This window comes from Nyctibius grandis, chromosome 12, assembly GCF_013368605.1.
Source record: "Nyctibius grandis isolate bNycGra1 chromosome 12, bNycGra1.pri, whole genome shotgun sequence".
NCBI classification, from domain to species: Eukaryota; Metazoa; Chordata; class Aves; order Nyctibiiformes; family Nyctibiidae; genus Nyctibius; species Nyctibius grandis.
Window position 1 is genome coordinate 6,047,888 of NC_090669.1, and position 27,836 is coordinate 6,075,723.

General features: G+C 35.9%; 1 protein-coding gene across 3 annotated transcripts in view; it reads right to left on the reverse strand.

The window, feature by feature from the left end:
* Window positions 1-27,836, reverse strand: part of FTO (FTO alpha-ketoglutarate dependent dioxygenase) — a 257,006-nt gene that overhangs the window by 169,394 nt on the left and 59,776 nt on the right. For 2 of the 3 annotated variants that reach the window (XR_011049089.1, XM_068411449.1), the window contains exons 4-7: window positions 26,961-27,104; window positions 17,713-17,792; window positions 15,756-15,899; window positions 8,386-8,505 (exon numbers count right to left, since the gene is read on the reverse strand). Coding sequence is in view for 2 of the 3 variants with exons in the window: in XM_068411449.1 (XP_068267550.1) it covers window positions 8,386-8,505; window positions 15,756-15,899; window positions 17,713-17,792; window positions 26,961-27,104 (488 nt within the window). In the remaining variant the exon portion in view is untranslated. The remainder of the gene's footprint in view (window positions 1-8,385; window positions 8,506-15,755; window positions 15,900-17,712; window positions 17,793-26,960; window positions 27,105-27,836) is intronic. The other variant, XM_068411450.1, reaches the window with a different exon arrangement.

A 27,836-nucleotide genomic window follows, 5' to 3' on the forward strand; every position in this document is an offset into this window, starting at 1 on the left:
GAAGATGAAAAGCAATGAAAAAAGTTGAGAAAACAGTCCTGTATCCTGGGTTTCAACATTAGGATTTCTTAAAGAAACCAGCACGACTTTTTTGTTTTGTTCGATATTTTTGCGAGTTTTATGAGTTTCCAAGACTGGTTCATCTGTTGTCTTAGACATCTTTTCCCATCCCCAGTAGATTCCTAAGTTTAATACTGTAAATACACAATTCCTTTAGCATAATGACCACCAGTGGAATTGACCCATGAATGTATACATGTTTTATAAACATGTGTATCAAGTATGTCCTACAGGAAAGCCAACAAAAGATCAGTAACAGAATAATGGTCTGAAAAGCCTTGACTGTAAAACTATAATTGCATGGTAACCTCTCCTTTCTCTACTGTCATTCCTCTGAGAGACAAGTCAGTCACTGTAAGGTTGCTTTAATGAAGATACCACCTACATGAGAAGACTTTTAAAAGTGAGAAATATTAATAATCCTATTGATGTATATTTTTTAATCCTTTTAAAAAGCATTGGAACATTTCAGACTAAGATACAGCCAGGACTTGTATTGGCCTTTGCATTGAACATCTCCATAAAAGCAATATAGACTTAATTTCATGTTACTTCATCCCTGACAGATGTATTGCCACTGTACTTGTAATACCATGGTGCTCTTTCCTCTTCCTCATAAAAGAAGACAGAAATATAAAGCTTAGCTGCTGAAAGATTTTCAGATACTCTGTAACCTCAAGGAATTCTGGGAAGTACAACCTTTTTGTACTTTGGTACTAGACATCATCAGCATAAATTGATTTGTACAGGCTAATCTTAATTCTATCCGAATCTTCTATCAGCAACATAACCAATCATTAGTTTTGGGCAAAGGAGTGAATTCTGTGGTCCTACTACTGCAAATGCTTTCAGCACAGAAACTCCTATGTCATGACACGGAAGCATGGCATTGGACAGAATATGAGAACGGTCAATAAAGGATGAAAATGAGTGAACTTACGCTGCCATGTGTCTGAATTACAAGAAGAGTCTTATCATTCACTTGTCAAGCTGAGTCCCACCACAACATCGTCAAAACAATTGATCTTCTAGCTAGCTAGTGAAGCTTTAATCCATTAGCATGTAGCACGCAGCTTGAAGATCGAGCTAAAATACAATTACTAGCAGTGTATATATGCATATATATATATACACACATGAAAATAAAATAATCATTTCAGTTTATTACACAATTATATTCATCCCTAGGCAGCTAGACAACATGAACTGAAGCACTATTCCCAGCTATTAACAGTGCACTTTGCAGAATAGTGCACGCTAAGAATGAAGTCAGATTCATCTTCAGCATAGCTCCATTGATGTCATTCTTGCTTGCAAACAAGAATCTGGCCTGCTCTCATCATTCTCTTAATCATTCTTCTATATTACAGAAATTCAAAATGAGTCCTATGAAAACAGATGCCATTACTCTGATTGTGATAATCACATTATTTTACAGGAATAATATAGATTTGCTACACTTAAACTTTATATTAGAGCCTCTGCTGTGAGAATTATATACAGTTCAGACTCACTAGCAGTCCAAGGAGAACTGCCAAAACCTGATGTTAACTAGAAACATTCGAGAAAAGCCAGTAATTATCTTCCTACTGCAGAATAGTAAACATACGTCCACAGCTTCAGGATTATTAAAGCAGAAGCATGTGTAATAAGAAATGAAAAGTGCAAAAAAAATTCACCCAAAAGCTCCTGAGAGCTAGAACTGGGAACTCCCAGGAGACAATCAGGGTCAGCCAAAACACAGTGAGCTCCTTCCGTCATGCTTAAATGGGCAGAACTTGCCCATCTGAAAAAAAAATACTTGTCTTAGTTGTGGCCCAGATTCTACAATTTCCAATTATGGTAGGGGAGAGGCAGAAATTTGTTGGGTTCCTTCAGCTGCAGAATGCTCTCTCCATAGGACATAGCCAGTAAGTAACTCTCAGTTACAGTAAAAATCATAACCTCATTTTATTGATGAGGAATTTAAGATCAGAAATAGTCTGCAATCTAAAACCAAAGTAAGACTCATCATTTTGATCTCCACACTGATTTTGAAAACCACACTTAAGTTACCTGCACAAGTTAAACAGAGGGTCAGTGAAAGAATTAGCACCTAATCATCAGACCATTATGCTTTCCATGGTAACTACTGGAGCCAAGTTTTATTTCTTTATATATAAAATGAAGAGCCTAAATTTTGATCAAAGATGAAGTAGGTGTTAAAACATACATTGCAAAAACACTGTTCACCCATCATCTTGTTAGGAATTAGAAGGACTGATGATCAGATAAGAAAGGTATCAATGCAGCAATGGCAGCTTTTCGGAAGATGTCACCTCTTTTGCTTACAAAAGCCATTTGGAAAGTAAACCAGCTGTATTCTATTTTATAGTGGTTACATAGCCACTAAAATACAATAGCAATAAAGCCATGTTTAGCAATACTAGTTGTATTCTAAAAAAAATTTAAATTACAGCAAAGTAGATGGTGACATTTTAGTCATACTGCCATTTGCTTTCACTTTCATTCAAAATCACAACTTCCCCTAGTTTATAGTAATCACAGTAAAAATTATTCCTGTCAAACCACTGTAATTCACAGTTTCAACACCAAACCAAGTCTTTTTTTTTTGTATCTATGTAGCATGTCCATAAACATACATACACAAATGTACAAATCCATAAGCTCTATATCTGACCACTTTATGATTGCATAAATGAGGACTAGAAACACACAATCACATACATCCGATATTTTTATACAAAAATATAGTGAAGATGGCAGAAAGAAGCCCTATCACAGTAAGAGCTAAGCGCAAGACAACAGAATTTGAGTCATCCAAAACTGAAGCTCACCAAGATACAGCTGTGTGCACATGAACACTTACAAACGTCAAACTTGCAACTGAGGTGCAAATGCCCCTAGAAGGGCACGCACGAACGGGGCAGCACGCCCACCTCCTCCGCACCGTCTGGTGCGGCACACACTACCAGCCACACGACACGCACAGCTGCACGAGCCACCCATGGTCCTCCCGTTTGTGCTGTCAGAAATGCATCGCGCTTTCCCACAGGACAGAAATTGTCATAAACTTTTCCTGGCTTATGCCAGTTTACATTATAACCTTGATGTTTTCAGCATGATTCTCGCAGTATGCTGTACGAGTTGGACTACTGCCCTTTGAACAATTCCAGTTTATAACAGTGGTTCGTATCAACGCAGCTTAGATCTCAACCAGCGCACATAAGGGTTAAAAACAGAAAGTGCTATCCACTGGTTTGCTCTGATGTTCCTGCAGATATTGTCACTGGATGTATCCTCAGTAGAATTCTATTCAACACCTCTGTCTTTAAGTACAAAGCTGTAGGCTGTAGCAGCTTTAGAAAACATAAGTATCCTTTTTTCTGCTGCACAGTATCTGTGTGTGAAATTCTCTAAAGGGGTTTAAGTATTTACCCTGAACACTATCAGACAGTTTCTAAAATTTTCCTTATCCTGTTGCAAAAACACTTCAAAGAGAATCATAAACACAGTCCTTTGTGCTTTCAGCACACACTTTGTTTTGGAAGCTTAACTCTGAATTCCCTCAGAATTGTAAATATTTTTTTTTCTCAAAGATGTGCAATACAACTTTAAAAAAAAAGAGTGCTAGTGATTCTGACAGCTAAATATTGGGGTCAAGGAAATAAGTGCCAAAAAAAAAAAAGAATTAAAAAAAAAAAAGAAAAATAAAAACAAGTCTTCAGGATCAGGTTTGGTTGTTGTTGCTGTTTAAGATAAAAGGTACATTTCCAGAAACATCTGACTCCTAGTGTACATAAAATATAACCTGCTAAAAATACATTAATTTAAAGGGTCTGGTCTAAACAGATAAGAAGAGCCCAAAAAGACAAGAAATATGGCTAAAATTTGGGTCTTTGAGCTGCTATGTTGTGCCTACATTTCACAGCTCATTAGGCAAATACGATCACCCATCACCGCATGGCCCTCCAATAAAGGAGTGTAACACTGCAATATCTAAGCACAACAGGAAAGCTAAAAAAGAAATTAAAATAATACCTCAGAATTTCTTGAATTTTGGCTGACAAGGTCAAACCAATTCAAATGTCACTTAAGTTGCTCTGCAATTTTTGAAAAAAGCTAAACAAGGAACCAGCCTGTTTGTGATCATATTATCTATTTTTTTGAAATGTAATTGGTTAGCTGTTTAAAGTGCCAATGTCTACAGAAGCTAGGAGGATTCCTTTTAAAAGCATATTTTGTCTTATAGCTTTTCATGGTTATTCTGGAACTGAAATACTCTGATTTAAATACATACTTAAACCCTTGTTTTAATTTGGGGAAAAAAGAAAAAAGAAATATATTATGGCCCTGGGCTGAGATTTTGTAGCTCAAGTTTCAGCCTAGACTCAATTCTAACTGTCAGGCTGTAAGCCCCTGACAATAGTGGCTTCGAACTGAAACTGTGACATACTTCATATGTAGCAATAGTAGCAAATAATGAAATGGACCTCAAAAAGGAAAGAAAAATAATTTTACAAGAAAATAGCCTTGCTCTCTGATTTCAATTTAGTTGTATAAACCGATAAAAGCTTGCTACTGAGAATAACAGTAATAACATTACTAGTAAATACAGTTTTTAAAAAGTTTTACAAATCAAGATAGAAGATGTGCAGAAAGTTAGTTTGCATGAAACGCCACTTTGCTCATTAGAACTACACAGTGTGCACGCTTCTGCTTTTACACTACATTTATAAATTAAAAGGTGTGCTGCATTTCATTATCATTAGCTGCATTTTAGGATGCCAAAAAGTGAAACAAATGGTGTAACAATTACTTGTCTCAGCTATATCATCAAAAATCAGTTCTTTAAGATCTATGTTTCATTCCTTTAAGTAGACCCTTTATAGTAGGCAAATGGTTATGCTGTTAAATATAACTCCAAATCAGTCATACCATTCTCTACATTTTAGTTCTACAATTTTTTTCATCCTTCCAAATTTCTGCATAAATAGGTGGGATTAAATGGAGCCTAGCCTACCTAACATAATTATATATGTTGTGATTTTATACTGCAATGAAAGTGATACATTTTAATAAACCCACGTCTTGGCTCTTACCCACTAAAGTCAATAAAAGTTATTAAGGCCAACTGCCATATAAATACATTGCTACATTGCTAAATGGACTGTCAAAGCAGGAAGGAGAATTCACACCATATAGCACTACTAGGGTCTTCATTTATTTTATTTTAAAAGGGACACTAGATGTGTTAAAAAAGTCTTTAAAGATTCAATATTTAAGTATAATCATATATGTCTACTTTTCATTCCACAAACAAAACTCATTTCCTTGGTTTACATCTTACTTATTCAAATGTGAATCAGTCTAAAACAAAGTAAACAAAAAAAGACTGGAGGACTTCTGCAGTTCTTACAGATTTAGCATGGTGTTAAAAGATTTTCGTAGCTAAAATAAATGTCAGACTGCAAGGTCTGCATGATATCAGACCCTGAGAGACAAATTGTCTCTCCACTAAATCTCAGAACAGCTACAGCAAGACTTCCTCACATCACATGAGATTTCAGCTTTTCAGACTTCTCTTTACCCAGAAAGCAAAGCTTGTACAGTCTTTTTTTCAAATGGTAACTCTCCCTTTGAATTCAGCAAGCATTTATCCCGATGTTGCAGACGATAACGTGTTAATCTTGGATGACTTTTAAAAAAAACCCTCAAACATTTGAATAGCCTTCATATTTCCAAGGAAGGGAGAAAAAGAGAAGAAGATTGGTTAAACTGCTTTGGATTTAATGGATCATAAATTCATGAGGTAATATTGTGGGAAATGTGATGTTTTATCAGAATGTCATTCAAATGAAAGGTTTAACATTTACATCACAAGAGCAAGCTCTAAGTAAAACTATCCTCCGGGAAAGAAATGCCAGGAATAAATATTATGATAAAATTGTGTGCTTGCTATAATGTACAAAAATACTAAATAAAACGCAAAGGTTTGAAGACACTAGGTTAAACTTCCTGCAGGATCACACTCTGTTGTGACATTGGAGTAATCACAACTAGCAGAATCAGAAATTATTTTGGAAACTTTCTTTTCTTCTTTATACCTTCTTTACTAAACGGGGCGGGGGGGGAAGGCATGCAGGGACCACAAGACTGACTTTTGTATCGCTCTAGACACACATAAAAAAAAAAAAAAAGTTGTTTGACTCACAGACAGAAGGAAGAAAAATACATCGCTTAAGTATTTTCTTTTAAGAAATAATTCCTTTTAAGCAACAATATTCTTCCGAGACAAAAGCAACAATTCTAAGATATTTTTACTTGTAGCATTTTGACATGATTTTTTTTTTTTTTAAAGAATCATCCAGCTAAAATTATAAATTTGGAGAAAAAAAAACCATCGACTATAGACTACTGGGTAGCTTCAGAAATACCTTTTTGATTTAACATAATGCTGTGGAAGTTAAGCATGCACCAAAACACTGCACTTTTTATGTTAAATTGCTGTTGAATTTGTTAACCCACAATTGATTTCCTGTGTTATGGAATCTTAGAGATTACAGCTAACTTGAAGCAACAGGGATAATTCTTGATGTGAATGCTACATTTCTATGGATATTATTAAGTCAGTGCCTGCTGTTGCATTAAAACCACGGCTCAACATTGCCCCCTACTGTCATCTTGTGAAACACTAAAGGACAAAAATGTAGGTTAAATCCAAAAAAACTCACCCTACCTCCAAGCCCAAATAGAGTAAGCATCAAATTTAGAGACTCAACAAAACAGACATTCTCAATTAACATTCTCTTCTGTCTCCTTCAATAGCTGAAATTAATTGTGATTAATATGTTATAAGTCATAAAACATTAAAGTAATTTTTAAAATTTAAATTAGAAGCAGCTTCTGTCTTGGCCCAGCCTTCAGTTTGCTGATAAATATCATCCTGAGGCCTGTTGAAAGGAGATACACTGACGCCACCATGTTTCTAATTAGAGACACATGGTAATGTCACACCAATTGCAGAAAACCTAACCCTTGAGAATTCCTGAGTTTGCTGTTTTTCCATGTTCTCAACACACAATGGATATAAAATAACAATCAAACATTCTTGTCTCTACCTCATCTAAGCCTGTGTTACAAAAGAATAAGTTGTCATTTGAAAGAAAAACAAACCAAAGAATTTTTTTTAAATTATAAAGGTCATTCAAGAATGTGAGCACATAAGAACACAACGAGGGGAAAAAACCCACATAAACAAGTTATAAATGATTTCTCTCCTTTTGTAGGAAAGTTTAATGTTCACTGATTCATTGAGGCAACTGATTTCACAAATGAAAGTTCCACTTTTCCACACTTATTTTCAAGTCTGAAACCAGCCATTGCTGTAAAAGCTTGCAATACATTTGAGCAAGTTAGTGAGCCACAACATTTCCCTCAAAACTCGAGCACTTATTCTTCTTGCACCATATCTTCAAAAATACCTCTACTCCAAATCCTGTTCAGAGTCCTCAGCTACATTACAAGCTTCTCCAAGTCAACTACAGGCAAACTGAGGCTTATGCTGTCACCAGCAGAAATGACGGAGAAAAAGCTTCTAAGGCAGATGTATGGATATGAGCAAGACACTTTTGTCAATACAGTTCCTTCTGCATACAAATCTAGAAGCAGTCATGCTGGCAATTTTATCGAACACTTACACTAGCAAAGTCTCCCAACTGAGTCTCTGCTTGGACAGCAGCAGCAAGCAGGCTAACAGTGCTTGTCACTGAGTCCGTTTTCAATGGAAAGCAGGGATGTACTTTCAAGTATACAGGCAGCATCACCACCACAATTATTCAAGAAACTAATCTCCTTTTGTTGGTTCTAGCTATGGCATAAGGTGGACTACAGAGAGACAGTTGTACCTCCAGATGACCACATTTTGCTCTCAACTCTCCTCACATACATTCACTGTTGCTGTCATCAGCAGAGTTGTTTATCTAGGTGTTGTATGAAAAAGCTGACAATGCACAGTTCCATGTACCAATTGGTGTGATGTAATATGTGACAATCACCTTATGAGGCTGTCAAACTTCAAAAACAAGCGAAGTGAGGAAATAACTAAAATCTCCTCTTGGTTTTTTGGATCTTATTTTGCTTACATTTCTTCTGGCTACTAGGGGAGAAAAATAAGAGGTGGCAGTGGAAGGTTGGCATTGATTCTACTTTTCATATGTTCTGAATAAGGTTTAAATCCTGTTACTACAGTACAATTAAAAACATAATTGTGAGCGCTCTCAGAATTAAGCTCTAGAGGCTTTAGACTATAAAACTAGTACTTACCATAATCTCCATTTTTCTCCAAAATTCTTCCAGTTTAGCCATAGGCTTAAGCCACCAATCAGTGCACTTCAAATACCTCTTGCCTTGAAACCAAAACTGCCTAAGCCACTCAAATTCAACCTGCAAGATAAAAACATATGGTAGCATAAGCATCTATGTTCATTATTTGGGGCAGGAATAGGGTAATGCATGAATCCAGCTATACCTTAACAATCCCATAGAAAAGGAAAAGGTTACCAAAGTACTCATTTCTAAATGCACCCTTACATCCAGTTGTTTATTTCCTTCCTATTCCACATGAATTTGTGACCTGAGCTACTCCTTGCAAACCTAGAGAGATGCAAAACCCAGCTCTTTTCTTTACATGTGGTACACATACAAAGAGCATTAAAAGTTCAGGTTTACTCACAATTCAGTCAAATACGTACCAACTCTGGCTAATTTTGGTTAACATTGTGGGTTTGAAAATATTTCAGTCATATAAAAGATTGAAAAACCTTGCAGCAATAAAATTGCTAGAATGCAGCCGAGCCAATTGCTATGGAATGAGAGCGTAGTGTTACACTGCAACACAGTTTCTCATACTTTACCAAATAATGTGGTTACTGGATAGGCTATACCAATAACTTTTGGATTCACTGGGTCTCAAGAGGAGACATAAAAGCACTCTGATGAGGCAGACCTGCAGGGCAGAGGCAGGTGTCCTGACACCACGCACTCCCTCTGCCATTACAGCAAAACCCTCTCGCCCAGACCAGCGCTCACGTACCGGGAGCGACAAAGCTTTTCGGGGCACCGGAACGAACAATTGTTTTTCTAGGACAAAGCTCATGTGGAAACCGTGCTTTACAAAGAAAACAAATCCCCCATGGAAGCAATAAAAGTTCCATCGGGAGCAAGCTAATACTTTTACTTAGAATATGAAACACAGCAAATGATGTAATACTTTACAAGTTGGGTTTTTTTAAAAAAATTTCATATATGCATGGCCCACCAATTTTAAGACAAGAGAAATATTAGCTTACTAAAACATAATATAAATATATAACTCATCAAATATTCTTTAAGCAAAATAATTCCATTTATCCTAATTTCCACTGAGCCTTTCTTCCTTTAATAGTAATCCATAGTTCTGGTCTTTAGAATCCTGTCTTTATCTTTGTTGTGGTAGTTATGTTTCACACTGAGTTCAAAGCTGCTTTAATCATTATTTGTACCACAAAGAAGTTTTTGTTTATCCCTGCTCAGCTCCAATGATGCTAACAGAGACAACCTGCCAAGGCGAAAGAATAAAGAAAACTGCCCAAAGCTGTCACCTAACTCTTTCCTGCAAGCACGAACACAACAGCTACAGAAATCTGAAAGTGTTTCAGTTAACAATAACTAAATGTTTGGTCAATATATGTTAAAGATTGCAATCAAAGACACTTACATTTGAAATGTATAAAAAGAATACTAAAGCAACTTTGTTGGTAAAATATAACAACATGACTAGTTGGCAAAGATCTCAAAATATTTTCAAAAATCCTGACTGCTAGCCTAGTGAATTTTTTGCACAGAGGTTTGATGACATCCTTCCTAAAAAAAGCTGAAGGAAAGTTTGCTTCCTCTACAGTATTAATGAGGTATGAAGGATCAAGTTATGGTTTGTTAAAAAAATCAGTATACACAGTTTTGGGAAGGCTGAGCATGTCAACAGTTCAACTACAGTTCTAAGCACTCGATACTTTTTTCTCCCTGCCTCTTTTTGTTTTTTTTTGCTGGCCTTTACCATGAAAGGGCTATAACACATGATGTCTGGCAAACATGTTTCATGAAATGAATCACATGAGGCCATTAATCAATGAAATAAATTTTTTTAAAAATTAAAATCAATGTTACGATATGGCTCACCAGGACAAGAATTTATTTCAGTCAATCTGATTTTTGACTAGTTATATTGATTTGTTACATTTCAGTCTAATTCAAGTCTGGCTTCTTGGCCAAATTTTAAATCTATTTTGGTCCTCTACAGAATACACGACTTGACACAGAAGAGCTGCTTCTTAAGTGCAAGAGGTAAAGTTTAGCAACAGGCTAGTTAATTTTCTGTAGGATTAGCTGGTCTCATCAGAGATCAGTGTACCAAATTGCAATGTGTGGCTGTTTAATGATGTGGACTACTATTTACTAGGGCTCTCAAACTCAGGTCCACACTCATCTCACGATGTCTCAGTTTAGCTCCAAACTGAGTTAATAAAATAGGGGTTGGAGAGAAAATGTTTCACCCACCAACTTAACCATCAAGCTGCTTGACAAGTGACTGCTCTGAACTATCACCTCCAAACAGATTCTAAAAAAAAAAAAAAAAAATTCATCTTGATGAGGCAATGGTGACATGATTTTTCTATCATTTTATCCTTGTTTTAGATATATGCAAGCATAAATACTTAATTTATGCTAAAAATCTCCAGAGATTCCAGTTATGCTAAGTTTGTTTGGTATTTTTAATTAACACATGAACACTTTTTACACCACATCCATGACTAAGCACATGTTTTAACAAGAACAAGCGCTATCTGCTTTCCAAGTTCTCTTAAATGCTCTATGTCCTCTTGCTTTTTCATTGAACTCTGTTCAGTAATATCCTTTCCTGCAGCAGGAAGGCACTCCTGTTGGCTTGCCTCCTTCCACGGCTGTACCAGGAAAAAAAAACACAACAGTAAATACTGGAGAGAGACAAAAAGCTCAATTCTACCCTTAGTGGAACTGAAGTTACAGAACATTCATCTTCCGTGACAAAACTCTCAGGTTGACAGCAATTGCCAAGGATTTTGTCAAAGACTTCTAATTTGAAGACTCCCTTATTTCAGAGCTAACTTCAGTTATCATTAGAAAGCATTTTACACAAATGAGCAGGACAAAGCCTAAACATACTAACATATAAAAATATATACGTCAAGTGTTTTACGAACAATATTTCTCTCCTAATTAACTTTCACTTATGACTTGCACCCGTGCAAGTAAGCTCAGAATCAGGCCTCATATGTCTAACCTTAACATATTTTCAAGTTGTCCTTTAAACAATGATTAAAGGCCAATTTTAGGTTATAGTCAATAGTGGGTAGTAAAAGGCCAACACTACCATTTGACATTTTGTGAGGCAGTGCTCCTCAGTCAATTGTTTAAAAGTATTGGTTATTAAATGCCACACATGTAGGTGATCTATATTTTCTCTCTCTGTACTAGCCAGCCACCAACCATGCTGTCAGCTCACCGTGATGTGCTAAAACATATTAACCTTCCTTTGGCTGCGTACACCGCTACCCTTTCTCAGCAGTGACCTCAGTGTCTAACACCACATACCTTCAACTTAACTAGCCCAGGCTTTTCCATATTCCTGTGCATTCACCACATCAAATTTATCTACTGCTGTCATGAAAATAGATTTGCTGTAGGCAAAAGTGACTGTATCTCACAAGCAACAGAGCAACTAATTCAGTCCCAAGTTTTAATCGTGTTAATCAGGATTTGATAACCACGGCTGAGCAAAAACCCTGATGAAGACAAAACCCTACCTTTTCAGATTTGAGTACTGACTTTGAAACCTGCTACATTTTCAACACAATCCCCAGATGCTAAAAAACTTCCTCTAGTGTTTTACTTCATAGAGAACACCCAATTATCAATTTGGTGTTGGCAAATAAAGAAGGCTTGAAACTACCTCACACAAGACAAACTATCAGATTTTTCATTACTCAGAGCAAGTAAAACAAATTTTCTTTGAAATGTGAAGAACAGACTGGCAATGATCTTTTCTGCCAATTTATTTTTGTATGTATGACCATTTACAACATCTGTCCATCAGTGGTTTATTACTTTAAAAAGCATTTCCTTGACAACGGGTTTCCCCAGGTCCCTTGTAGCTCTGTCTGGGACACACCCAGTAGCTGTATATATTTTGGAAAGCCAAGTGTGACTCAGTAGGGGCAAGAGGTTCCCATTCAGTGAACTCTGCAAGATCATTTATTTCAGGATAAATTATTACCAGCCAAACAGCAATCTGACTGCTTAAAGAGGTAACTTCATTCAATTTCTAACACTACATGTGCATTGTTAGGCTATTGTACTTCACAGCTGTCCAGGTAATTACTTCTGTTCACCCTGCTCCACTCTGTTCACTGGATACCCTGCCATTGAAGTATTTGTTCAGACTTCAAGCCCATAAGCTACTCAGACAAGCAGCACATGAACACCCTTAATTAAGGTTATCTTTACTTATAACTACAAAGTACACACTGGGAGTGAAGTGACTCACACATCTAACAAACAGCACATACCTTGCAATTACTCAGATATTCCTTTGAAGGCTGTTTGAGGGAGGGAGACCACAACAACAAAGCTAAGCCTAAAGAAATATTAAACTTCTACCTGGCTGCCCGCTAGAGATGCTAAAAACCTCCTCAGGTTAGCATCTTACTTTTTCGACAGGAATACCTCTGTCAAGACATCTGAGACAGGGCTCTGACAAATGAACTCTAAGAAATGCAACATCAGCAAAGACATCCCCCAGATACTCACCCATACCTCTTTAAGAGGTTTTTCTGCCCACCTCAAAAATGGAAAAAACTAAGTCTCCACCTATGCTTCAGATCTTCAGTTCAAACCCACTTTATCAGCACAGCAAGTCAATTTTCCTGCCCAGGAATAGAAAAGTGAAGGCACAGAATCATACCTCATTCTTTCAGACTTGCTCTTAGGCTTTTTCCCTCTAGCAGACACAGATAATTCATCCAGACCTCATTTGGCAGAGCAGTTAATTTCAGCACAGACTGTGAATCTGTGCTAAACTACTATATTTTAGCTTAGCTACACGTAGCCTGATGGTACTGTGATGGTTTTTTTCTGGTTAATGACCTCTGATGACTACTTCAGAGGTGCCAGCAAGAGGGGTAAAAAAAACCCCAAACCGTACCATTTCAGATAAAGAATCTAGAACAACGGCTGCATCTAATTATGTGAGTTAAACCCTGTGAAGAACTTCAGTTATGATAATACTTGAAAGTAAAATACAACCATACCACCTCCTCTAGAGGTGGGAATATTCTTTAATTTCAAGCTCACGATCTCTGGTCCAGAACAATAGAAAAAAATCACAAGGATGTTTAGAACTAGCACAGAAAGCCGTATATCAGAACAGAAATACACAGGCAAAACTGGGTGGCAGTTCTTCATTCATTTTTGTGCAATTTTGCCTTCTGTACTTAAAATACTAACAAACTAAGGAAAAAAAAATAGTGACCAAATCCTGACCACACCAATCAAATGGAAGAGTAATTTTCTTCAGTGAACAGTTTGATTCTTTAGAAAAACAAAACATGCTCTTGTTCTTCACCTGCCTGAGAATTTGAACCTAAAACCTGTATTAGTGCCTGAAAATACAAAGATTTATCATACAGTGGGTAAAAGAAGGTGGGAAGCTTTTACACGCAAAAAAAAAAAGTCAAATTAGCCTCACAGATCTGTATGCTTTCACTTCAGTGATGTTCAAAAAAGAAATGTGCATTTACCACAGTGATAAGCTGCTAGTAATTTCGTCTACTTGTGCAACAAATAAATGAAATTTAAATAGCACTTTAACATATGGAATTTATCCTTCAAGTGAAGAGGTGAGCTTGGGAAAAAAGAATTTAAAAAAAAAAAGAAAAAAAAGAGGTGAGTGGGTATTCTGTTTTCAAATGAAATATAGATCCAATGTGTCTACTAAGTCTAAGTGCACAATATGTACAAGTTAAACAATGATTTCTGTTACAGTATATCGCATATGCATAACAGGAAACATCCCTGTATGTCACATATCAAAATTATTCAGGTGACTGCAAACACCAGGGGCTAGTCTCTCACCTGATGTAAACGGCACATGTCTTTGATGTTAAAGGACCCGTGCAAATTTACACCAGCTGTGCATGTGGCCCTAGCTGTGCAAACCACATATGCGTATAGTTTTATGGACTGAGCCTGATTAATGCTTTGTAAAACCCTGCATGCATCAGACTTCTTTAAATTGCTCTAGGAGCTGTTTTGCTAAAAGTCAAGGGTGCAAATCTTTTGCCATCACTATACTCAATTTTACCAACTGTAAACACAATACAGATAAAAATGTATTCAACAAAGTTTTAGTAACAATACACAATATTGTATTCCTCAGCAGACAGCAATTTAAACAGTTTACACAAATTCTAATTTGAGTGAAAATTACCTATGTACTATATGGCTCCTAATAGTGATCATATTTATCTTAGTAGAAACACAGCACAGCTCCTTCAAAACGTCTGAATATAGGAATGCTGTAAAAAACCACTGATATTTAAGCAACAAGTGGTTCAGGAGTTTGTATTAACTGGTTGCTATAGCTGTTTTTAAAGAGAGATAATCATCAGTGCTTTACAGTTAGGAACAGCTGAAAGCTTTGTTTCAGGTAGAAGGAGAGCTTTCCAGAGCAGCTAAACAATCTGTCATTTTAAACTCCTAATACAGAGCCTTGACTATATTTGCTGTAACTTTAAAAAAAGAAAAAAAAGTAGTATTAAATTTACCATCTTCAGAAACACTACCCTTGTAAGAAGACCCAGTCCATTGTGCCACATTCCTGACTCTATCCACTAACAGAGAATAAGACAAATTACATTTTTTGTGATACTGCCTACTTTTATACCACAGGAAAAATTACCTGTTTCCGCATTTTCCCAAAATACTGTCTGATACTTTCAGTTCATTTGTCAAAAAAATGTGTTTGCTAAGACTCCAGATCTGTACTTCAAACAAGAAAGCACTGCCAGCTTCAGTGGAATCCTGTGAAAGTGCATTGTTACACTTGCATACTTTGTAGCACAGAACAACCTGCTTAAATATGTTCCTCACAATTATTTCCACTCTATTTTCTTCAGAATATACTTTAAAGCACATACTCACAATTGTGTCACACCTGGCATTCTGTAAAAGCCTGGTTCAACACCTGACAAACAACTGAAAAATGTTACCTGCTTTTTCCCTCTATTTTTTTTTCTCTCTCCCTTTTCGTCAGAAAAGCACTAGAGTAGTTTGGATGTCCACCACACTATCAGATTTGGCGTAATATTACTGAAACTACGCTTTTACTCTACCAGCAGAGGGATCTTAAGAAAGAAAAATGAAAACTTCATGGGAATGAAAGTATCAATCCAAGTTAATGCCAATTACTGTACCCAAGTAAAAAAGTCATAAAAAACACATTTCAAACTTATACAGAGCAATGCCTTGTGAGCAGCTGAGCACACTTAATTGCCATTTACTCCATGAGCAGACTGCACCTCAGAATCCTACTGAAGGATTTTCAGCGCAGATCATCTCACCTCATTATGTATTTCTTCTACTTGCTTTACAACTGCAGTTTCCAGTGATTTCAAAGATAAAGCCATTGAATCAGAATCAGTCTGTAAATTCTGGAGTGCCAGTTCACATTGTCTAAATATGTACTCCAATGTTCCTCTTGAACACTACAAAAATACAATAAAAAATTTATATATAGCTACTTCAGAACATATGTATTTCTCAGATATACTGAACTATTTGCTTCTGAAATAATCAAAGTGAAGGAGCAGAAGGGATGTATTTCTGTAACTTTATTGCATGATCTTTTAAACAAAAGCATAATGCCTCCCGGATCGTCTATACGGTTACTGATATGTTACACAAAACTCTAAACCATGAAAACACCTAGCCAACCAGTACAGCATAGACTGAAAGGAGAAAGAAAATAATTCCTTTTAAAATTACTTTTCAAGTATGTCATACAAAAACATGGCCACACTTTCCATTGCTTCCTGGCCAGTTTTTGACAGTATTTCAGAATCAGTTGTATTTGCCTAGTTGTATGGGCTCCCAGTAACACTAGAATGGAGTTCCTCATCCAGTCAGAGCGAGCTGTTTGCTTACAAGGTAGAGAGAATATGAACAAAACAAATTTGCACTTCCGCTCCTTGTATTTTGTTTTCATTAAATTTCCTTCAAAATGAGAAGCAAATCTGTAAACATCCTTTGGGAAAAAAAAGAAGACATCTACATGTTTTAATTATTTCCAATTAAATACCTGTACCTTCAGTTAAATTTCCAGGAACAATTTTGAATAAGGACCCCCTGGTCTCATACTTTTTGTTAAAAAAATTTCCATACTATACAACTTGAAGTCACAACAATTTACAAAAACAAAGCATAATCACTTAATAGGGAAGCTTTTCATACTGTGAACACACGTGTGCATTTTCCTGCAAAAGTAACACAAAAGAGCAGGTCAGAGCACTCTTAAAATGAAATGAAAAATACAGAATTATTTGTTTTAAAATGTACGGTGTACTTTAACTTTATGTCAAATCCCAGTTCAAGCAAGAGCAGTGTACATTTGTTTGGGAAATACAGGCACTTCTTTTAATATTACAACTTATATCTATATATATGTCCATGTTTGGTGCTATTGCTTCATTTCCATTCCTGCAGAAATTAGGAAGAGTAATGGAGAATAAAAGTATATGGATACATGTATCTCTCTTGCTTCAATAGTGGTATATTTCGCATCAATGAGAGAAGAAAGTGGTAATTATAATTTTTTAAAATATCTTTTTACAATACAGTCTATTTTGATTTTTTCTGTATGCTTCCCTATCAGAATACTACATAAACAAAACTACACCATGGAAAGGAACAGGGAGGAGAGGTCTAGTTAAAAAAAAAAAAAAAAAAGAAAAAAAGCTGTCTTAGCACTTGAGAATACCAGGCTGAAGCCTTGTTATCTCAGAATGACTCTGAGACAAGGGACTCTGTATCACTTTTCTGCTTCTTCAGTCCTCAGAAGGATCCAATTTAAAGCATACTCGTGACTGCTCTTAGTTGTCCTAACCTCCTAAAGGCCATTTTTGCCAGTGGACAATGCTGACATATGTGTTTTGAGTATTTCTATCTCGTTATGAATACTGCCTTTCAACTAGGACCAGGATATGGACACAGCAAAAAAGTTTTAAATGATTTCAGGTAAAAATACAGTTGTTTCTACATTTCTTCAGTAATCCATGAGGTGCGGTGTAGCACATTCTTAATTCATATCTTATATGCCTGTGAGTTTAGGCAAACTATCAATACAGAAAGCAGCGTACCTTAATCCAAAAATAAACAAATAGCAGTTGTTCAAGAAAACAGTCTGAGTCATAAACATAACTGTGAGCAACAGTTCTGGGTAAGACAACATGACGCTACATATATGACACCAGAATATTAGTTTTACAAATGACCAAACGGCAAACTGGTTTTGATACTTACATCTGCTACTCTGTGAGTTGAGCTGAATCGAGGTGAAAAACCAGCCAGAACACAATGCTGATGTGTCATATTGAGATCATCTAGGGACAGATTAGAAAACATTAAGTACAGGGAAAAATTATAATTGATAAGACTTATTCTGACTGAATATGAATTAAAGACACGATATTAAGCATTTAAAGAAAAAAACAGAGAATTCAGTCAGATATTACTATCTTCATAAAGCTCTAATGTTCAGCAGAGCATGATAACTATTCATTATCCTAGTGTTACAAAGTTCTCTATTCATATTAGTTTTCTCCCAGTTTATACAGTTTAGAAGTGGAATTTTCCCACCTCTTATGGGAAAAGTTCAACTAAACAAATTAATTATTTCGAAGTTGAGGATCACTATAAACAACAGACTAGCCAGAAATTAAAATCTCTTTTCTCAAAAATCATGAAACAATACTGATATTTCTTGAAAAAAAGAAACGAAGAGAAAGAAAAAAGACAAAGACATATTATTTCCTCTTTTTCTCTGAAATTTATCTGAAGTTCTCCCTTCAGTTCAGAGCCAAGAAACTAGGAAGACAGAAAGCACAATCTGCTCGAAGACCTGTCTCCAAAGAATGTCATTTGTGACTTTCTTGGAGCCTGCCAGAGGGCTGTCATGGACTTGAGTTCACAAACTGGCAAACAGACAACCCCACAAACCTCTGTAGATGGAATCTACTTGGTTGCCATCAGAGTTCTGTCAAAATTACCATAACTGAAGAACACTTGAATTCTGACAAATTAGCACTTTTTGGAGGAAACGTACTCCTCTGGAATCAGACTAAATCTAGTAACCACACCCACTGTTATGTTGAAAACCATCCATGAAGTGCTTTCAATTCAAACAGTTTTGGTGTTAAAATCGTTCTGCCCTCTCAACCTTAAAAAGACATTCAGGAAAATCTATGAAAAATTTCCGTAAAAATCACTCCTGGGTTATAGTTTTGTAAGTTAGTAGAAAAAGACTAAAAAATCATACAAAACTAGGTGACCTGAAGTGTCACCAAGCAAATAACAGTCATAGACAAAATTAGAAGAGAACAGGAACACAGACCTACAAGATTCTAGTTAACTTGGAGTCCATATTTTCAACAATATCTATTCTTTCAGGGAATTTCGTTTCAGTCACCTTAACACAGCACGATGAGAAATCATCAAGCTTCATCCTTCCATCACATAAATATAAATTCTCTTTAAGAGATCAATATTTGCACACCTGAAGCCTTATGTCCCAAATTCCTACTAATTTTTGAAAATGCTCTTCTGACCATAAGGACAGACTATCGGACTGAAAAGGGCACAGTGTGTGAGGTTCAACGGTATTCTCTTTATTCTGAAAATAAGATATGCTCTAAGACTTCTACTTTACCTTGCGACAAGTACGAAACTTTAGAACTGAGAACACTCTAATGAATAAGAACTCAGAAAAATTACTGAATTTATCCTAGTTCTAAGAACAGTGTCTTTTCACTGAGAAAGTTTAGATGGGATGCTTATTTTCTATTTACATGAGGTTTGCAGACAGGTGAAGCTGAAAAGCTCGAAAAAACACTCCAAAGCAAACAGAAAGAACATAGGAAAAAGTTATTTCCTACATAAACATATGAGGGTTAAATTGCATAGAGCCAAGTCTTGCAAGGGCCACAGAACAATATTATCTCCAGACATTGCAGTATTTAAATATCATAATCACCTTCAAGAAGAACTGCAACAGAAAACAAACCTAAACACTTCCACCACCCCATTCAGTGCCCATTCATTGTGGTGTGTTTTATGTATCAAACACAGAATTAAAAGTATTACATTTTGATTTGCACCTTTATTCAAACCCCTGGCAAATCTTTCATTGTAGAGCTCCCCCTTGAAATTGCTTCCAACTGTCTCTAATCCTTTATGACTCTTAGAAAGAAGCCTGTAATTTTAATTTACGAGTTTATAATTCATCTAAAACTGTAACTGTACAAAAATAGTTGAAGCTTCGTGGATAGCATGTCTCAAAGGATATTGGAAAAATACATTTTAAGTCTTAAAAGATTACAGTAAATATTTGCTTTTCTTTTTCTTCTAAAAATATATTAATTGAAAAGAAAAAGCTTGCTTTGTTAAATTGGCCATTGTACATTTGGCAGTCAAAGCTTTTATTCAGATACAGAACACTACATCCAGATCACTATATTGGTTTGGGAGCCAAACCAAAACAGTTTCCTTCCTTGGACACCCATGTCAAAACTACCATAGCACTCTTGTGGTTTTAGGTAAAATACATACAGAGTTAACTCCAATACATATGGAATTAACATCAGTTTTACATGACTGAACACTGATTGGTGAGGTTTGGAAAACCAAAACACAGCATCTCCAGTATTAGGCATCACATAAAATACATGCATATAAAAGTAGGAATATACGTATTAGTCTGCTTTGGAAAACTGCGTGCAGGCAAGTTATTTGTCAGATAGTTCTCCTGAATTTGTGGTGAGGTAAGAGCCTCATGGCGCCTTTTCTGCCACGAAACAGTGGCCCTTATCTTACCAGAAATTCAAGGTAGAGACATCTCATTTCAATATCTATTACAAAAATAAAACCTCACAAAACTTATGCACAATGCATAAAGAGAAGTGACTTTTTATTTTAAATCACCATTAACACCAAATTAGCAATGTATTTAGTACAGTTTCAAGAACTGTCAACAATCCCTTCTCCTTCTTAAAACAGTCTTGCCTTCCACATGGATGCTTACGAGATGCATATGACAATTAACTAACTTCTACGTAAGAAAGAAGTGTTGAGAACTGGATGACAATTTTCTGCTTACATGACTGTTCCTCTCTCAAAGCTTTCCCCTTCTATGAAAAATGCTGTCACTTGCACAGACTATTTTTCTTAACTCTGATCAGGCTTTTTGCTTGTTTATAAATTTTAAAACACTACAAATTGTATACATTTAAAAGTAATTCTAGAGATCAATCAAGAAAAACTAATGAAGTCCAATACATGCTAGAGTGCTATCCTGACCAAAGAGAATTTTCTCAATCAAAGCCTAACCACACACATTAAATTTATTCATATTTACCTGTATTAACAGGATGCCATTGTCCCACCAGTCACTATGCAAATGGCATGATTACTTGCACTTCAGGCAGTATAATGCCTTAATCAGTTTCCCCAAACTACTGACAATATTGTAAAGGGTTTGTTCGCATTCAATGGAACACAACTTGGTTGATAACAGACATTTGGTGTTTGAATGCTGGAAAAAATAACTTCATTTTTCTGTCTGAGATGAAGCACCTAAGAAGCAAGGAGACTCCTTCCTGCATACATGTATATGACAAAATCCGTATTCCTTTTAAATGAATTGGTTTATTCTTTTATTTCTACTGCTTTCTGCCTGCCACTTCCCCATGAATCATCTGCCACCTTACGGCCAGATCCCATTACAGGGCCACTATAGCCAAGGCAAGATTTATTAGAAGAAATTAATCACATGTATGACTGTGTACAGGTGGCCAAAGCCACCTTAAAAAGCAAAGTTATCAACTTGAAGTCTGTTTAAATAATTTGGAGGTCAAATTTTGACTTTACAGATGAAGTACTAAGAAGTCACAAGAATGTTTAGCTGATGATCTGATTAGTTGCAAATGTATACAATTATTTGATGCAGCATCTTCAGCTACAGAAACTTCAGATAACAAACCTTTTGTAAAACATAGTTACAAAAGGGAGGGTTTTTTAAATACAGATCCCTATTCTTCACACCTGCAAAAAAAAAAAAAACCACAAACAAAAACCCAAAAACTAAACAACACAAAACCACCTAAGGTACTTGGTGCTTTAATACATTTATTATCCATGCAAGGCCTCTGTAAAGTCAGTAACCGACACAGAAAAACCTAAGGGTAAGGAGAGGTTAAGGATGCATGGAAATTCTGAAAGCAGCAGGCTCTTATGGCTCCTAAAACTAATGCTATTCAACACCTGACCACCCTTCTACTGTCAGATGCAGACTATTATTCTCTATGTGGATCCCCTTATCAGACAAGCTGCTTAATGATTTTCCTGCTATTTACAGACAGCAGATATATTTTGGAATGTGGATGCTGCATATTCTATTTTAAATTGTGGGAGCAAGTTCATGTCCTAGATCTTTCTGTCCCTCCTCTGTACAGACTTCTGCCATCCTATTCTTTTACATCCCTCCCAGCACAGAATCTCAGCACAGTCCTCTCCACTGCTTTGAAACCACTGCCAGTTCCTCTCTTTTCTCTCTGATCCTGTTCTTCTCATTCCCTGTCCCTGCTCTGTCCCCACCTCACTGTATGCTTTCTTCTGGACAGCTGAACTACCTTGGCACCACCAGCAGAAACACTGAAAGCGCTGTGCGTGTATAGCCTTTGTCAAAAGAACAGACTAATGGATATGGGTACATATATACACTTAACTAATGTACGTATACTTAATTAATTCTACTACTTAACTAATTATCAAAGCACCAGTGAGATGAGGAGCCAAAGCACTCAGAGGGAAACAATGACCGTATACCCATGTCACTGCAGACTATTAAGACATAACAAATACAAGGTAGAAAGAATGGAAATTAATTCTTAGCCAATCCTTACTGAAAGGAGTAGGGACCAAAGGCCCAAAACTTATTACCCCTAGGTAAAGTACTTCCCAGGAAAACACAAACCACAACGGAAAATGTTCTCTGAATTAGCAATAGGGGCTTGTATCATCTTTTCTATCTCCTTTCAAGTGTTGCTCCTGAGCTTTTTAGACAGTTTTCTTTTTGTCATCTATTTCATGAAGCAGATAATAGGTACAGTAGGGTTTAAAGCACTGACAAAAGCTTTGATATTTTAAATACCATAAATATCTACAGACAAAAGTGAAATAAACTTGTGCTATTAGTTTTCTTAACTGTCATAAACAAATGAAGAATTTTATTTTTAACTATATTACAGTGCAATTTTCAAAAGCACTAAAATGCTTTTACACCATTTCCAATTCTACTTGTATCCATCTGCACACAATGCTTCAACAGGAGAAAACGTAACCAGTTTTACTGTAGGTATGTCAACAAAAAGCACCAGGAAGGTATGTCTCCTTCCCCAAGAAATTATGGGTCAATGGAATACTACTTTCATAACAGAAAGCTAGCGGGATGATCAGTCCCTAATTAAGAAATATTTTTATTTTTTAAACAAGTATGCACAAACAAAACACAATGAATTAAAAGGCTGAACTTAAAAAAAGTCTGGGATTTGCCAAACTTCATGATCAAAGTTTAGTAATGACAAATACGTTTCTGGCATTCAAAGTCTTAATAATCAAAGAATATAGCATTTGGATTAAATGTGGACTCAAAAAAAAAAAGGGGGTTAAAAACTCCAACACATTCAAGATGCTAGAGAGCAAAGAGGGTTCAAGTTAGTTTGTGGAAATAGAAGCAGATTAAATATCTAGAAATAGTTTAATGAGCCACTATATACATGTGGAAGTGTTTCCATTAAATATTTATCTTTAACCACAAGCCAACCTCTGCAATGTGTGCACTCTACTTCTGGTTGGTTATGAAAATAATTTTTTGATGCTTCTTGAACTATAATTTGCTGGGGGTGGGGAGGGGTATAAGATTCCAAGTTCATCTTCATGCTGTTTTAAAACCCTAACCTTCAAGCAAGAGCTTGATCTATGGGAAACAGCTGCAGAAAAGTAAATCTCCCTTTGAAAAAGTCCAGAATGTATTTTTGTTAAGTATGTTTTGAAGTCACGGTAGGAAAATTAGTGAAAATTGTAAATCTGCTTGCAAATCTGGTCGTGTCTAACTCAAAGATTAGGGGAAAGATTCCAATTTAACAGGAAGACCATGACAACCCTAGTTAAGCATGCTCTAGGACAGAGCAGATGGGACCCTTTGCTCACCTCCACGCGTTTTGGATTTATTGCATGCACCCAACACGTTTCATATTAGACACCCCTTGACTGTGTACTTGAGACAGCAGGGTTCAGCGTGCACTTCCTCTGCAGACCAATATATTATTCTAAATTGAGCTAAAGTGTTTCCGTTTCACGAGTGATATAAAGTTCAGATTTAAGTTTTTAGGCAGCAGATTTGCAGTCATTCAGCAGATCTTTTTTCTTCATATTAGGAAAAGTAAGCCTTAAAAAAAAAAAGTCTGTCTTACTGAAAGTAATTTTGGGTTTTTTTGGTTTTGTTTAAACAAAATACATTTATATTATTGTAATAGCTTACTTGAAGGATGGATTTGATCACCTCATGTTTAGTACTAACATACGTTTAAAATATGGCTTCTGATTTCATCTGAAGAGGTATGCTGAGAGTGCAGGTGTAATTCTATATTTTAAGACTGCATTTTACTAAAATTCTACCCGAAAAAAACAAAAAACATTTTATAGAGCCAATGAAGAGAGGAACATAAATATTACTAAACATCTCCTAGAAACACTCCCAACCTTTTCGTTACTTTGATATACCTATTGATGAGGATTTACAAGTTACTGTACCTGCACATTACTGTTAGAAATATCAAGTTACCACATTTTCATATTTAAGATTTGTGTGTACAATATTAGGAAATAGTTGGGGTATTACAAGTACAAGAATTGATAGGACCCGACTTTTTAATTATAAGCAACATACTGAATTTGACGTTTCTGTATTTTACAACATTCATATAAAGCAGTAAGCACTATACCAGTTCAACAACTGGAAGAACAGACCTACAGAGTTGCTACGTTTTTTGCTAGAGTTGGACGAGTCAATGGTAGTCAGAAATAGTACACAGTCCTACCGATCAGTCCCTGTACATCAACAGCTACTACTAGCTGCAGTACTCTTTTCTTAACGTTATATTTTCTAGATGCCTTGCGTACTGCTGCCACTGCTTTTAAAATAATGCCAGCAAGAAGGCTCTGCTTACTGAAATGAGGTTCTGGAACATAATGATATATAAATGCACAAGATAAATTAATCTAAAATTGGCTTCTTTATTGTCAAATTACTTTTTATACAAAGTTTTCACATTTTATCTTCTAGATGGCATCCTCAATATGCCTCCTCTTAAAAGTCAGTTTAAAAAAATCTGAACAATAAAAAATACACTAAAACTGTATATGTCCACTTATAGGCTTTCACTTCAAGTGAAAACAACAAAGGCACTTCTGCTGTACATAGAAACCTAATAAAAGGGCCAGTTTGAGAATACTCTGACTGTATAAAATAATAATTTTTTTAAAGTAATTGAGAAAAAAAAATACAAAGGCTATGGAAACACAGAAGAGATTATCAAACACCTGGCCTACAGACCTCAAATCTGTAGTTCTTCACAAAGTATTAATAAGAAAGTGATTTACACATCATCTTCAAAAGAATGTTTAATATATCCTTTGTTTCCATCTAAACATGATCATAATGTTATGTGTCAAATAAACTAACTTTCTGACCCACCCTTCAAATAGCATCCCTGATAATTCTTTAGTTACTGTTTACAAATTCCATTGGGAAATAAAAAATGTCCTTATAATCTGGTAACTCAGTCAACTACAACCTACAATATTTTGCAATAAAAATACTGAAGTTAGACGCCTTCTTTTACTACTTGCCTTCTGAATCTGTTGCCCAGCAAAGCTGTGTATGAACAAACTTTCCAGTCAGGAAGGATTAGATAAGTTTGCTTGATGCCCAAACTGCCATTGCACAAAAATGGGTTAATAATTCCCTTTCTAGGAATGTTTAGCTGGCACTTAAACTTCACTTTCATATAAGAAATGTCTTCGTTTCCCTCGAGGCTGCTACTCTATACCCTCACAAATACGGAAAAGGGAGGCACATCCACATCACTGTGCCAAAGGATCTCACATATTAACACTTGATCTGTACACATCTGAACATACTTAAGAGCACAGACAGCCCAGTCCTTTTACACAAGGTACTTCATTGATGACAGTGCACAAGATTTCCTGAGGTAACTAAGAACAAGGAATGGTATATATTTTTTAAGATTGCCCACAAATGTATCGCTTGTAGTAAGCAAACTGTTTTCATTTTTGTTGGAAGATAAAAGTGAAAAGTAAAAGTAAAGACTGTTCAGCCCAACAAGCTGGCCGTGTGACAGGTCATCCTAGGGATGCTCCATGGTGTCTACCTTCCAAGTCACAAACACATAAACAGGGAACACTGCAAGTGCTCTCACTCTTCGAAAACGATGTCTGTCAGGCCAAGTCACTAAACAGGCAAACATGGCGATGTCAGAAGCATTGGTCATGTTTTGAGTTGTGTGATTTATAACTAAATTTGTTTAAACAAAAATGATAACTAAGAGAAACACAAGCCAAAAGAGAAAGCAACAGATTTTGTGTCAACAAACCTTAGCCACAATTCTTGCCTCATTTCTTTCAATGGAAAAACCTTAGTGTGTGAGCTCAGCTGCTCAAGTAAATTAACTCAATTTAATTTTCTTTTTTTAATCCTCTACACTTGAGACATTGAGATTCACTCTTGGAGTATGACAGCTCTGTTCATTATGATCTTAGCATAATCCCACTACTAGAAAATAGCATGTCTAAATATACACATGGAAAAGCGTAGCAGGAGAGAAGTGTCATGTCTAAAATTGGTGACCAATAAAACATCCAGATTTGCATAATGGTTGACACCAAGAACCACAGTACCAGAAAACTTCAGGACTGCTACAGTCACGGCTTACATAATACATAGCCAGTCTATAAGCCAAACTCAAGAACAGGAATTTTTTTTGTTGAACATAACAGATGCAGATGCTCACAGTTACTCAGTAAAACTGCACTAAGACTAGAAAAAGAAATCAGCATCTACAAATACAAGGATGGGACAGATACAGCTCAACTTCTCACAAGATCTGGGGAAATTCTGCCTATGGCCTGAAGTCTGACTGGACTACCAATTTTGACTGCATAACAGACAAACAGCTCAAAAGAGTATTCTCCCGTTCTAGTTGTGAAGTGAAAAAAACATTAGGAAACAAATATTCCCCAAAATACACTGGAAGTGAGCAGGGTAGGAGGAATTTATTATGCACTCTAGCCAGGTCTCATGTCTTTCTAATAAGGGAAGTCCTAACTGAAAAAAAGGTATGATAATTTGTATTAAAATAAGTGTCATTTTCTCTGTTTTCAACAGAAAGTTCACCTTCTTAGCCCTTGAAAATTACCAAGCATCAAGTAGAAGTCTCCTTGGTGAAGTGGTATTGCTAATCCAGGTGTCTCTATGTCCCATGCTACCTTCAAGCCCACGTGCCAAACAGCTGGGTCTCTTCCCTTTAGTTTTTGTTCATTACTTTCTTCCATGGCTGAACCTTTAAAGAGACAGGGAAAAACACCACAAAGATCACAGACAATTGAGAACCATAAAATACAAAATCTGGTCTAACAATAAAGACTTAATGATATCCTACATTGGTAAAAATCTTCATAGGCTAAAACTTTCTATGATCTCCATTTCGTACAACCACTATCTCCAATTTCAGAAATATGTAATAGGTAAAAAAAAAAAACCACAAAGCCAGATGAGATCAAGAATTTTTTGCAACCAACTTTAAGATGAAAACTTCCTGTTAAATAGAAAGTAAAGGTAAATCAAGGCAAAGTTTGTAATGGACTCAAGTTTTTCTGAAGTTCTTGAGTACATATAAAGGGAGACTTAGTTAATCTTTATTCTTATTTTTTTTTAATATTACTAAAACTATAAGCATAGAAGAAAAAAAATGCAGCAACACTGATATAAAAATAGATAACTTCTGAAAAAATTCAAGTAATAAACTGCCAAAGCATTTTCTGAACAATTTCATTTGTTTACATACTAGCAATTTCACCAAATCATAAACTGAGGCAAAGTAAGGTGAAATAATGAACAAAACACAATCTAGACCAACAAAGTTGAGCGAATCTTGGAAACATATCTGTCATTTTTTTCTCAAAATTATTAGTCAAACATGCTAGATAACATGTGCAAGAGCCAATGAAGCTTCAGTACATTTGTCACAACATTTTTCTTATCATTAAGCAACATGAATGTGTTGAGCTTGGGG